The sequence below is a fragment of the Grus americana genome, chromosome 16, assembly GCF_028858705.1.
Source record: "Grus americana isolate bGruAme1 chromosome 16, bGruAme1.mat, whole genome shotgun sequence".
Taxonomy (NCBI): domain Eukaryota; kingdom Metazoa; phylum Chordata; class Aves; order Gruiformes; family Gruidae; genus Grus; species Grus americana.
Genome location: NC_072867.1, coordinates 5,260,278 through 5,274,181, shown reverse-complemented (window position 1 = coordinate 5,274,181; position 13,904 = coordinate 5,260,278). Strand labels below are relative to the sequence as shown.

The 13,904-nt window shown below is 36.2% G+C and overlaps 1 protein-coding gene across 9 annotated transcripts in view; it reads left to right on the top strand.

The window, feature by feature from the left end:
- Window positions 1–13,904, top strand: part of CIT (citron rho-interacting serine/threonine kinase) — a 73,486-nt gene that overhangs the window by 38,364 nt on the left and 21,218 nt on the right. For all 9 annotated transcript variants that reach the window (XM_054844663.1, XM_054844660.1, XM_054844658.1 and 6 more), the window contains 3 exons: window positions 2,737–2,911; window positions 4,274–4,471; window positions 6,705–6,758. In XM_054844663.1, the coding sequence (XP_054700638.1) occupies window positions 2,737–2,911; window positions 4,274–4,471; window positions 6,705–6,758 (427 nt within the window). The remainder of the gene's footprint in view (window positions 1–2,736; window positions 2,912–4,273; window positions 4,472–6,704; window positions 6,759–13,904) is intronic.

Below are 13,904 nucleotides of genomic sequence, written 5' to 3'. Positions count from 1 at the left end.
TGCTTTGTGCAGGTTTACCAAACATGTTAAATGAATACTAATAATTCTAATGTCTAACATACCTCTGGAGAACCATATATTCCTTTTTTGAACATACACATTGCTATTAGGTTTATATTTTCCTTGGTTCCTGTGACAGTTACATGATGTTGAAATCAAAAGCATTAAACACCTTTCTTTCACAAACATTCAGTCCTGCCCTGATGGATGAGAAGACAAGTAAGAAAACTAGATTTTTAAGCCAAGAGTTTTTCTGCATATTTTTGAATTGCCGATTGCAAGAATGAGATTTTTTTTTTTTTTACTGAAAAGGGCAGAAGTAATGTGAAGTAGGAGATACCCCAGCTTCAGAATGCTGCTTCAATTCATTTTGTTTTCTTCCTAATCCAGATAGCACTAGCATATATCTGTGTTGCCTGAGAAGGCTTCAGCCTCTCCTTACATCTCATCGATGACCGGTGTTATAGTCAGTTCAGTGGTTTTGGGGTATATTACTAGTCAAGATCTAATGTCATTTTGATTCACTGTGTAATCAGCATTTGCTCTTGTTGTGAATTCTTATTTATTAAACACAGAGGAAATCTTCTGTGTCAGATCTTTTTGTCTGCCTGAACTTTATTTTGCTTTGGATTTTAGCTGAGATTCCTTGTCCTTTATAGTGATGATTTTCCTTCACAAATGACTTGAAGGCATTCATTCTACTTTAAGTATAGGAAAAAGCATGGATTGTTTGATATGTCCAGCAAGGTAGGGCTAAGGTAGTACATGCTCTAACTGAGTTAAGAGATTCATCAACTTTGACTGTCTGCAGAAAGGTTTTCAGTGTCTGACAACTGCTGGATGCAATGTCAGGTAGTGTCTCTGTGGGAAGCGCTTGGATAGATTCACCTATAAAATTGAATAGAATCAAGCAAGGATAAATTTTGGCAAAGAGTTGTTTTGGTTTTTTAGCTTTTCAGTGGTGATTATGCCTCCAGATATGTAATGGCTCCAATTTTTGTTGTATTTCAAGTATCTGGCAAGATATTTTACCCTGAGCAGCCAAAAATATTCACAGAAACAACTGAGAAATTTAATTGTGTTGCTTTACGCTCCAGATGACCTCCAGTTAATCATTCAGGAAGTTTGTTGAGGCAGCAAAAGCCATAACTTTACCTTCAGTCTGAAATAAAACAGAAGTATTGTCTCAACATGTACCTGGGAAGTATATGCAAGGTCTAGTGTCACAGTCATTGGTGCTGAACTGAGTGTAAGAACTTAGCTGAGCTAGATGCATCCTCTGAGAGCAGGACAGTTGGCTGGAGATCCATAGAAAACAAGAAAAAAAATAACGAAGTTTTAACATACAACTTAGAATAGCTTATAGAGAGACATATTGTCGAATAACATAATTTTTTCAGGATTGTTATAAGATTGTACAGAATTAACATTTTAAGAGAAAATTGCTGTATTATGCATGCAGTTAGCTAATGAATTTGTGCTTACTTTGTGAATTGTGGTGAAAATGTATAAATCAGTTGTTGGACTGTATTTTGAATCCACAAAAGCTACAGCTAATCTGAGCATGTTTGAAGAGGAGAACTAGTGATTAAACCCTTCAGAGGAGAGGGGAACTCTGCTAGCTTTTGTTCCACCAGTATCTGAGGAAACTAATGATTATCAGGTTCCTGAGAAGATAGCCCAGTAAACAGCAGGAGGTGAAATAACACCATTTGACAGTTCTGGCTGGTAATAATCTGTAGAGGTAAATTAAAAAAAAAAAAGAGAAAGGATGAAAGAGTGGTTTTGTGTTCAATGCACAGAAATGTGAGTCAGAAGACTTAAGTTCTATTTTTAGTTTTGTTAAGTCTTCCTATTTGATCTTGGAAACCCACATAATTTCTCTGGGATAGGATTAATAACAGTTTATCTCACAGTGAACTTCTTAAAATATTAATTCATTAATATATGTAGAGCTTATGAGACTTCTAAGTAGAAAGCACACTATGAGGCAGAATTTTCCAATGCTTGATAAAATGATTCCAGGAATTGTAAATAATGTAGAAAGACCTTTTTTTCCTGTTGTATTTGTTGGGTTTTTTGTTTGGTTTTTTTTTATGAGGGTATCCATTTCAAATTCTTATGGTAATAATTAATCATTGCCAGCTCTCAAAATTCTAATGAGCACAAGTAATTATTTTTGTTCACTTTGTAGATTAAGACTTTGATCAGAGACAACAAAGCTTTGCTTCAATGTAGGTCAAGTTCTAGGTCCATTACAACTTAAAAACCAAACCAAAACAACCCAACCCACAACACACTACCCCCCAAACCCTAAACCATAGGGTTTATCTTATCTCATGGAAATATACATTGTTTGAAAGCAACTACTCTTTGCATTTATTTTTGCTGTATAGAAAAACAGGTAATAAGGAATTGGTGAAATGAGAAGAATGAACTGAAGCTTATATATTGTTGTAGATTACTGTGTAGAAGATTAATTTTTCTGTGCAACTTGCAAACATGGAATTTTAGTGCTCTGTACATATGTTGATGAATACACTAGTACATGGATGTTTTGCAGACAGGAATAGAGAGTTGACTTTTTTTTCTTAATTTTTTTTTTTATTTGGGATGTAGAATTTAAGCTATGAACTTAACTATTCTACTTAACAGGAAACATGTAGTATATTCTTCCTTATTTCACCTCAGTGAAAGGACATTTTGGGTTTGTCGCTTGTGCTTTTCTCCTATCAGGAAAGCCCAAGAGGAGATGATTTCAGAGCTCAGGCAACAGAAGTTCTACTTGGAAACACAAGCTGGAAAGTTAGAGGCCCAGAATCGAAAATTAGAAGAACAATTGGAAAAGATGAGTCACCAAGATCACACTGACAAGAACCGCCTGCTGGAGTTAGAGACTAGGCTGCGAGAGGTGAAAACTTGGGTTTAAATCCCTCCAAACAAACTTCCTTGAATGTCCCCATTTTGAGTATTGTAGTGAGAACTAGAATTAAGTTGTTTTAGTAATTTAGTTTGGTCTAGCAATACTTTTTTCCCCTAGGAGTAAAAGAAAAAAAAATCTAAAATTGCTCATTTGAAGCAGATAAAAGTAAGTATTAAGGATTTGTCATTCTTAGACCAAACCGAATCTGAGCTTTTAGATCATCTTGCTTTCTGAGAATCATATTTATGTTTTTTGTACAATATCCTTACAGTGTTGTCCAGCTACACTTGTTATGGGGTAGAGAATAAAAGCTTGGCTTTGTACAATGACCAGCTTAACCATAGCCTTAGAGTCTACAGAATAGAGGACACAGCAGAATTGCTGTAAGAAAACAGGAGACTTGTTGCTTCACGCACATTTTTCAGATGTTTTCTGGAAAGGAAATCCAACAGTAATACGAAAATACACATTTTTAAAGATTTGCGAGCTGTGCTGCATTTTTAGTTTTCTATCATCTAGTTCAGATCCACTTCAAATCTTTTACCTTCTCCAGTCTCACTCCACTAATTTTCAGCTAACACTGAAATCTTGCCTTTAGCTAAGAGGGTTGGATAACCAACACATGTCTTTGTTTGACCAGAAGTTGGTTGGGACCAGCGTAAGATTTCTGGCAGGCTTGTCGGGCATCTTAAGCACAACAAACAGATTCATTAGGGCTAGAGAAGAAGGTTCTAAGGTTTGGAACTGATTTTGAGCACTGAGATCTGCTCTGCTGCTTGTTCATTTCTTACCCATTTATCTCTGAGTATGCCTCAAGAAAACCTTCAACAGAACCCATTCAAATAAACCTAGAGCCAGATGATCTGCTTGGTTTCTTTAAAAAGAATCTGAAGGGAAAATGAAATAGGGAAGTCAATTGCAAAATGTATGTAATGCTTACATACATGTAAAGATTAGTATTGATGTTTATGCCTAAAAGTTCTCAGGTAAAGATTCTTAAAGATTCTCAATTCCAGTGAACAAAAGTTCATCACAAACTGCTTCAACTTTTACACTTTTCACATCAACGTTTGATATGTGATATTGGAGTCACAGCTGAAACTATTCTTGCACCCTTGTTGTTTCAAAATGCCAGGCTGCTTTTAACATTTTTCAAAGCAAACCAGTAGGTTTTAGGTAGTAGACAAAGCTGCGTCCTTGACTTCTCAGTGATTTAGGCAATCTGTCAAGATGTGAGTTTTGTGATAGACATGATAATGGCATCTTAAAGTGAGGTCTGAAATGAGATTACATTGCCTATATTTTCTTTTTTACTAACTTACATTTGCATGCTACTTTTTCTTTCTTCAGGTTAGTCTAGAGCATGAAGAACAAAAGCTGGAACTCAAAAGGCAGTTGACAGAATTGCAGCTGACACTCCAGGAGCGGGAATCTCAAATTACTGGGCTGCAAGCTGCACGAACAGCCCTGGAGAATCAGCTCCGTGAAGCCAAAACTGAACTAGAGGAGACTACAGCTGAGGCAGAGGAAGAGATTCAAGCTCTCACGGTGAGCCCTAAAATTCTTACTATGAGCTATGTATACAGATTAGAATTACGTAGCACATGTTTCATAAAGAGGTTAAAATGAACTTATACTATTTAATTTTTAATTTTTCAGAACAGGATATGAATTGTGCCTTGTGTTGATAGAGGCAGGAATGGCTAAAATGTCAAATTTTGTATGTCTTATTATCTTTAACCATATAAATGCTTCCTAGTAGTGGTTCATTGCTGCCAAAATGGAGTGATTGTTTGTAACAGCATTATTACTTTTCTGATGAGGTGAAAGTTGCATATGAAATTATTATTGTTAGGGGTTTTACTCTGTGATTTGCTCATTTAAATAATATCTCATGAGTTTGAAAGTACTTGATGATCATAAATGTTTTGATGATTGATTTTTCTTCTGTCAGTTATCATGCATTGAGAATACTTATTTGGGAAAAAATCCCCAAATTCCTAGCAAAATACTGTTATTATAACATAATTCTATTTCAATGCTTATTTCATTAAAAATTGTCACGTATGTCTTGCTGTCTCTAGTGAGGTGTGTGAATGATACAAAGGCAAAAAAGTTCAATTTCCCCCCCCCCCTTTTTTTTCCCTCCCCCACTCCCAGTAAATGGAATTCTAAATTATATGCTGCTGGTTGCTGTCCCTTGAGTACAAAAAGATGTTTTCAAACTGCTTGATTCTAAATATTTCCTTAAAAAGATTCCCAGGGCTGGGCAGAGTGGGGAGGGGGAGAGTGCAGAAGTATATCACCTGCAACCAGCTAACCCCCATTGAGGAGCAGTCTTGAATGACCTTCAAATCCAGTTATGTTGAAGTGTTGAAAATGTGCATTCTCTTGCTCAGTGGCATTTGATCAAAGAACTGTTCCGAACATTTCTGCCACTGCTATTTTTTGGAAGGGATGGTGGGCTCAGCTGGGATAGGTGCTTGTATTATGTTGATACTGTGGGTAGATGAATGGGAGAACCATTCACTCAAAGTTGTTCTAAAGAGGGTACGTGCTGGGAAAGTACAGCAGCAACATCAAGGCTTAAGAATAACTGAATAGAACATGGCATCAGTTTCTCTGTTGCTCAAAACTGCAGTCCTCTCCCAGCTGAAAGCTTTGCATAACAACGAATATCACTGCTAATGGGATGGCGATGTGCTTGATATCTTTACCCTACACCACCAGTAAAACAGATGAATATTTATGACCTGTGTTCACTCAGTTATTGTTTCAGTTAATTTGGCAAAATGGTAGTGCTTTTGGACCAGCTTTGTGAGATAGTCCAGTTTGGTGGGCTTGGGAGTGTTTCTGCTATGGATTTTTTTAATATACGTTTTTTATTTTTCACATTGCCTGTTGTGGTAAGATAGCTTTTTAGCTCTCATATTGGACTTCTGCTGAACAGTTGTTTTTTTTTTTTTCTCCTGTTTAGTCTCTTGGCTCTAAGGAAAATGTTCTTAATGAAGAAAGGTGGCTGGACGTGCTAGTGCACTAACCTTTCATTTGTTAAGTTTTCAGATAGCATATTAGACACTCGTTAAATCAGTTTGATGAATTTTGATAGAGGCCATGAGGCTGAAACAAGAACTTTTGCTTTGTCATGCTTTGCTTGTAAATTAGGAGGTAAAATGGTGCATGCAATCCTGCATTCTTTAAAATAAGTGTTTGCACTTTTCCATACTTTGGATGCTGTCTTCCAAAGAATTGATTGTTATGTTTCATAACTGCTTTTTAGAGAGGCTCAGGATTAAATGGTACTTTATGCTAGGATTCACGTAGATTGGCAGAGCTGTTTGGGATAGCTTGCATAATACTTCATTATAGTTTTTCTTTGCAAGTGTTAAATTGTATGCAGTATTTATTTCATATGAAATACCAATCTGGATGTGGAAGTAAAACCAAGTCAAATTTAAATGTCAAGAATGTACAAACTTAACATGGAATCGACATGTCTTCTGGTGACCATTTCAGATGGAACCTTTTACATAGTTCAATTCTCGAGTTTGTACATTTTTCTAAAGTAGTTCAGAATTGGGAGTGTAAGTGTATTTTGATTAAGTAGGATGTGACTTTTGCTAATCAGTTCTTTGCCACTACAGAATGATTTCATAGCCTGCAGCATCTGCCTTCCAAACTTTGCTTGCTGGTAGATTGTTCTGCAGTTTGTTTAGCAACAGCTGTTGGATTCGAATTCTATTGTATGAAAAATTGATGATTAACTTCTTACCTCCTTTAGGCACATAGAGATGAAATCCAGCGTAAATTTGAAGCCCTTCGTAATAGCTGCACAGTGAGTATTAAATACAGATCATTGAATTATTTTGAAATTAAGGATAAGGAAACAAACAATTTACTTTTTTAATCCTTGATGACACTAGTTCCTAACGTGGACTTCTGGCTTCAAGGTGTTAGTAGGAGTTAGACGGATTGGATTTGATTTCTTTTAGGTTTCAGGTAAACCTCAATTTTGAGGTTTTAGTCTGATCATTAAATTGACACTATTCTTCTTTTTGGAGAAGAAAGTAAATTAAAATATCTCATTGCAGTGCAGCTAATAAGAATGGTGTAGCAGCTGCCAAAAATAATTGTAGGTGAAGATCTTTTCTGCTCACAGGAAAAAAAGATCTACCTGTCCAAATCCTGAGCTGCATTGTAGATCTAGGCCAGAGTGGAAAAGCCTTCATGCTACTCTGGGTTTTAAGGAGGATTTTAACACTGTTTGAAGAGGCAAGAAATGTTATGGTTCCAAATAATACATTGACATGTAGTCATCTACTCAGAGAGCAGAGAGGACTCTAGGATCTTAATTTGCAACTTCTATTGCTTGAGATCTTTTGACATGTTTTTAGATTCATTGCATCAATCCAGGACAGATGTCCGAGTGCTTTTCAATCAATAGGGATTCTTGCAGGTTAGCATCTGTCTTCCAGCGACATGAATTACAATAGGACCACAGTCCTCTGAATCAAGCACTGATTGCCAGTCTTTCTAGGCTTTTTCTCCTTACCTCACTCTGTAAGCAGGCCTTAAGTGCTGGTTTTTTAATCTTGATTGTTTCCCTGCTTCCAGTGATTTCCTCAAACTTAATTTTTCATGCCGTACAAGTTTTCGTCTTTTAAAAATATCTTTTCAGGATGAGCGTTATTCTGTTTTCCTCGGTTGCTCTTTAGCACTAAGCAAGGAGATTCTTCTATTCCATCCATAGAATATACTGATATGAAGAGACAAGGAAGTAGAGCTTACCAAAGTGTGTTAACCTCTAAAAGAAATCCTGCACAAGAAACTTTACTTTTTGTTCCCTTCTTCGTTAGATTGATCCTTTAGCTCCATATGTGCTATCAAGTATCTTCCATCCATAGCTATCTTTTCTTCTGTCTTGCCCTTCGTACAGAAAGACAGCTTTCTATGAAAATGCTTATGTGATCTCCATGCAGGCAAAAACTATTTGTGGAGAATTTGTAGCTGCTTTTCACTGCATGGTAGGTTGCCTTTCAGAGGTCGTAACTCATTATCTAGTTACACTTTGGCTCTGTAAGTGTGGTGAATAATCTCCAGCAGTGAAGAGTGACCCATAACATTTCAAGAATGTTAACAGCTTGAAAGGTTCTGCATAAAAGAATTTCTAAAAGTGTTGTGCATTGTAAGGCCCTTCAGTGGGATAAGTGGGATCAGATGTCCTCATCAATAAGAAATTAATTAAATAGTTCCTAAATGAATAATACATGCTCATCATACATTCTCTTTCCAGCCCAGGAGAATGCATGTATAATTTAATTGACCATGGATAGAAACTTTCTTGTTCTGCGTTATGAGTAGTTCTAGCTGTCCATCCTGTCTACTGAGGAGCACTGAGAGAAAATATACGACAATCTTCTGTTGACAGTGAGGGATCAGGGAACGTTTATTACAGTGCCTTCCCCGGGTGTTTCAACCTCATTTTTATCTGATTGTGACCAGTATGATGCAGGCTTTGCTTTTCGGTGACCATGTGATTCTACTTGAAGGTGATTAGAATTTATACTCTGTGTACAAGAAGATAACACTTCAAGGGAATAATTGTAATATGCTGCTACTTATGCAGCATGATGAGCGGGTTTATTCTTTTAGCAAGTTTTCAAAAGATATCCTTTTTAAGCTGAAACAAACTCCTTGAACTAGTCTGGCAAACTTTGGTATGGAATTATTTTTTATTTAATCTTATTGAGAAGCCCAAAACAGCATAAGAATTATGAAAATAAGATTAGATGGGGGGGAAGACTGAATTACTTCAGTACTTTTTTAGTATTCAAAAGTTAAATAAAAATACTTAATCTACTTTAGTATTTCTTCTGTTTCTCTAACTTCACAAGGCTCACAGCTTCCAATTGTAGAGAAGGCTTACACCTCAATTGTTTGTCTGCTTTCCTCGTACCTTCACTGCAGTCTTGTTCTTCCTTTTGCTGAGGTCTCTGACCAAGCAGACCTTTTTTAGGTTCTCCTATTTGTTCATTTTAAATTTGCTGTGTTTTGAGGTGCATACATAGAGACCATTGCTATGTTGTTGGCCGTAATTTCTGCCTTGTTTGTGAATTTATATTGAGTTGCTCCGATAGCTCTGCATTATTTCATATTGTGACATCTCTCTCTTACTATTGGGGGTCAAAAAGAAAATGCTAGCTTTTGCTTTCTGTGTGTCTCAATTATGCAAGAAATAATAGGATACATAATTGCAATAAAAATTGTAAATTGTAGTACCCGCTGTACACACACACACAGATGCATGTGGGCACACACAAAGAACAGTATTTTATCAAAATCTTCTCACCATGATAGCTCATCCAGCAAATCTGTTGAGGGAGAAGTACTAGTTCTCTACATTTAAAGAATTATTCTATCAAAAATATAATCCATTTGAATGTTAAAAATATTTTCTAGACAATCAGAAGATGATCTAGAAGTAAAAGGCATTTTCTTAAATAGGAAAATTTACGTTTGTCAGTCGCTTCCAGCTGCCTCTTAATTATGGCTTGTTGTTGGATCAGCAACGCATTTGAAGTTAAAAAGGCAACTAAGTTATCTAAATAATAGTAGGATTGTTCCAAAAAGAAAACATTCAGTAAGCGGGTGGTAAAGTCTATAAATATTTAGAAGAAAAGAATCCTATAAAGTAATTACACTCAGCTTTATATTGCTATTCCAGGGAATCACCATCTGAATCTTCTTTCAGGTACAGGCTGTTGCTTTTGCTCTAGCAAGGAGAGTGGCATTTCTTAACACTAATTGGATATTGCATTTCCATTTATTCAAGATTGCTTCAATAAAACAAGGTTTATCTCCCCTCCTTCAGGTTCTTTTGTCATCATCTTGTGTTTCCATCTTAAGGATAGGAACACAGGCTTGATTCTGCACTTGTCTGTGAGACTAGATATTGAGGCATGAAATTTGCAAGCCCGTTAAGCATGTGTATAATTTTAGTCATGCATAAAGTCCTGCTGACTTTGTTTTAAGATCCTGATTCCACATTGGCTCAATGAGTTGGCATATAAGAATAATCTGTGTTCTTGAGAACTTCCAAAACTCTGTCTGAAGATGTTTTATACTCTGATGCTAAATTATGTTTCACAGTAAAGGGGTCTTGCCCACTGTAACAAGGCTAATACCCAGGCAAAAACTTTTATGTGGCTTTGTTAAATTGGTTAAAAAAAAAGTAAAAAAAATAAAATTGGTTGTTGAGCGTGTGGGGGTTATCCCTGATTCTCATTTCACAGAAAATGTGATGGCAGATGCCAGTTACAGGCGAAAATGGAGCTTTGTAGGTTTTGTAGCCTGACAAAAAGTCAGACTTCTACGGTGTTGATGAGGTGTTGCTGTGAAAGAGGCTAATGGGACCTTCACCGTGGACGATGACATCATCATCATTTGAGGATGAGGCTCATGATTGGTAGAGGCAGCTCATCTTCTGGGAACTAGGATGGAAGAATACAGGAGATTCTATGTTTTAATAAAGGGTTGGTGTGGGAAGGAGAGGTATGCAGTCTCTGCAATGTCCTACTACTCTGCAACTACTAACGAGAGCAATGTACCTCAAGCTAAGCCATGATGAGTTTCTGGAGACTGAGATCTCCGTGTAAGGTATGTTTCAAGTCACAGATGTTCTCTGACTATGGAGAGGGGAAGAAAGTGAGGAGTTCATTGTTATATATGGATCAAAGAGGTAGAGATATGACTGGTATCTATCTGCAGCTGTGTTCAGTAAGAGGCTTGGTATTCTGCTCCATTACAATGGTTGGTATTTCTCCACTAGAAAAGCTTTGTGTCTCGGATCCAAATGTGAGTAGGTTAAGTTAAAGTGAGCCTGATGCCTGCTCTCGTTTCCTCCTCACAATAATTTTGGGCTGAGAGATAGCTTTTTCTTTTTTTCCTATTCTGACAGCTAGCTTTCTTGTAAAGATTAGTGGGGATGGGGAGGAGTGGAAATGGATAGAGTAAAACTGTGCATTAGCCTGGGAGGTCTGAATTAAGTTTTTATGAAAAATTGCATTAAACTCCAAATAACATGCTGTTGATAGAATTCTGAAACAGTTAACCATGCTGTGTCCTAGCATTTTCCTGCACGTTTGTTGGTGTGAGACGTCTTGATGAAGGAATAAGGTCATGGAGAAGTTTGCAGACTGCAGTTGGTGGTATTCTAAAATGGTTCCCTTTTTTCCTTTCCCTCGTTATTTTTGCCTGTGGTTTTGATACGTGGAGCATATGGATTAAATTTTGTACATTGTGTCTGATACACAAACCTAATCATTGTGGCCCTGAACTACTTGTTGCTATGATACTTAATTTGTGATCCATGCCTGGAGAAGTTTGTAGGGCCAGGTATAATCCCTGTGAATCTGCACAATCTCACAATAGAGAAACACTTCGCTTTTCTGAAACTATGCAATGGGGAGGGAATTGTGCTGAATACGGTCATTTTTGCCAAAGAGCTGTTATGCTTGGGTTGCTCTGTAGCATTTAAAAATGAGATACAGTCTTCTGTGTCAGTATAAAGATAAATTGTGTGCTTAGATGTGGCATGTAGTGAACAATCTGCCAGGATTAGGGTGGTGTAGCTAGATTGTATCTCTCTTTTGTGGGTTAGTTGTGATGAAGATGTGCATAGATTGAAGAGAAAATTTCAGTTGCTCTGTGAGTGATGATACAGTGGCACAGATAAGGCTGCATAGATTGTCTAGAATGGCTTTTCCAAGCTTTCAAGTGTTTGGTTGTTTTATAAACTTTAAATGTGAAGATTTTTGTAATTATATTATCAGTTTCTAAAGGATATAATAGGTTTGGGTTTTTTTTACAGACTTTCCTTTAATGTACTTACAAATTAAATTCCAGAATAGTTCAGGGTTGGTTGGTTTATTTGGGTTTTTTTGCCTGGGAATTTCCTTAAAATAAAAATACCTAAAGTTATTAACTCTTTTCAGGTACAGGATTCTGTAGATTGTATGTATGTATGCCTAAGGCAACATTTCCTATCAAAAGTGGTTTTTTGATCTGTGCTTGCTTTCTTCTTGGTTCCCAGGACAGGTATATCACACCTGTGTCAGTATTACCCATTACTATTTAGGCTTTATAGTATCTATAAACTCTGTAACCCTGTTGGGTTATGCATAGCTGCAGATAAATCCAATTTTTCAAAGCTATCAACAAATTTCCCCATGAAAAAAGGAAAATTGTACTGAGAAGAACAAATGTTCTCTCTTTAAGAAAATAAAAATCTATCAATTTATATAGATTACATTATATAAGTTACAATATATTTGGAATTTAAGCCAAGCCATTTTGGAATTGTCAATAAATATACTCTTAGGAAAATATTCAAGAGAGGAGATCACGTTCCTTCTTCTAGAACCCTTCTTTCTTAACTGCTTTGTTATTTGTCTTAAGTTTTCCAGAAGTATCCTATTAGATGAAATGTAACAGTGAAATTGAAATGCTCTGGTTTAATTTTAGTTATATTCAGGGAAAGAAGTCAAAATCTCAGAACATAGAATAAAGGTGAGTTGGAGCTTAACTTCCAGCCCTTAAGGGATAAAATCAACTTGAAATACAGCCAGTTTTAAAAAATGAATTAAGTAGTTTGACATATTAACTCTGCATGTCACCGTATCCATTTTGTGTTTCCCCATCTCTGCTTTCTTGTATTTCAAAACATTTAATAATTTTTATAGAAAGTACTTGTATTAATATATAAAATATATGTGGAAAAAAACATGGATGTATAAAAGATATCTTAAGACTGCCTAGATATGCGGCGTGGTTAAACATAAAAATAAGTAGAAGAAAAAGAGAAATTTATCTTATCTGGCAGTTAGTAGAAATCTCAGATGTTACCTGTAAGGACGGCAGGTAAAACTGTAAAAACAAATGTTCTTTTGTTCTTTTTTGTTTATGTAATACATTTATAAGTTCTAATCCCTACAGCAATATAGATACTGACACATCCTTATGATACAGTCTGCGTTCTTTGAAAACTTGACACATACAATACAGAATAAAATGTATTTTGAATAGGGCAGTAAGAGTGCACTCTTGTGTATTAGAGTATGAATCATTTTGATTTGACCCGAAACATATGGGTAGCAGGAACTCCCCTTCATCCAGCAGGGAGTAATGTCAGTTGGACTTTTTCTGCTGACAGTTTAAAAATCAAATACTGTTAATTTAGATCTAGGAGAGGCATGGTAAAAGGCTGCCAATATATGTGTTACAGATTCTTCAATAAGAAATGGTTGTCATCTTTCCAGATAGCTGAGAAGAGCTGTATGCTCTGCGCTCTACTGCTTTAGATATTTAAGTCCTTGGCTTGTATAGGATATTGGAATGTTTAAATTTGAATGTGTGGCCAACTGTGCTCTGGGATTTTAATTTTTCCCATTTAACAAATTACGTTATTCACTTTGACATCTAGGCAAAAATGCCTCTGGAACATATTTGTAAGAGTTGAATAGGAATTTTATAGAGCTTTCCAGTTTCTGAAATTCTTTTTATTAAGCTGACTTCAGGATTATACTGAGGTTCCTTTCTCTTCTGTTGTGATGACTTTGTTTTTGAGTTAGGAGGAGGTACAGGTATTCATCCATCCATCCAGAGTTCATGGCCTTTCATTCATAAAAATCAAATGGGACTGTGAAAACGCCCCACTGTTGTTCATATTTTTTACTTTAAATTGAAGGGGAATATGGTTTAAAGCATATAGTATAATGCTATTCTGATCAAACAAATGGACACTTCCATTTCCTTAAAGGCAAGGCTATTGTCCTTGTTGAGTTTTTGCTTTTCACTGATTTTCTGTTAGTACGTTGTGCTGCCACACTTTTTTCTTTCTTCAAATATCCTGTGCTGCCATCCGTAATGCTGTTACTTTGATAGAATACATTTCTTAAAATTTTTCTGCTTTTCCTGGTTACAT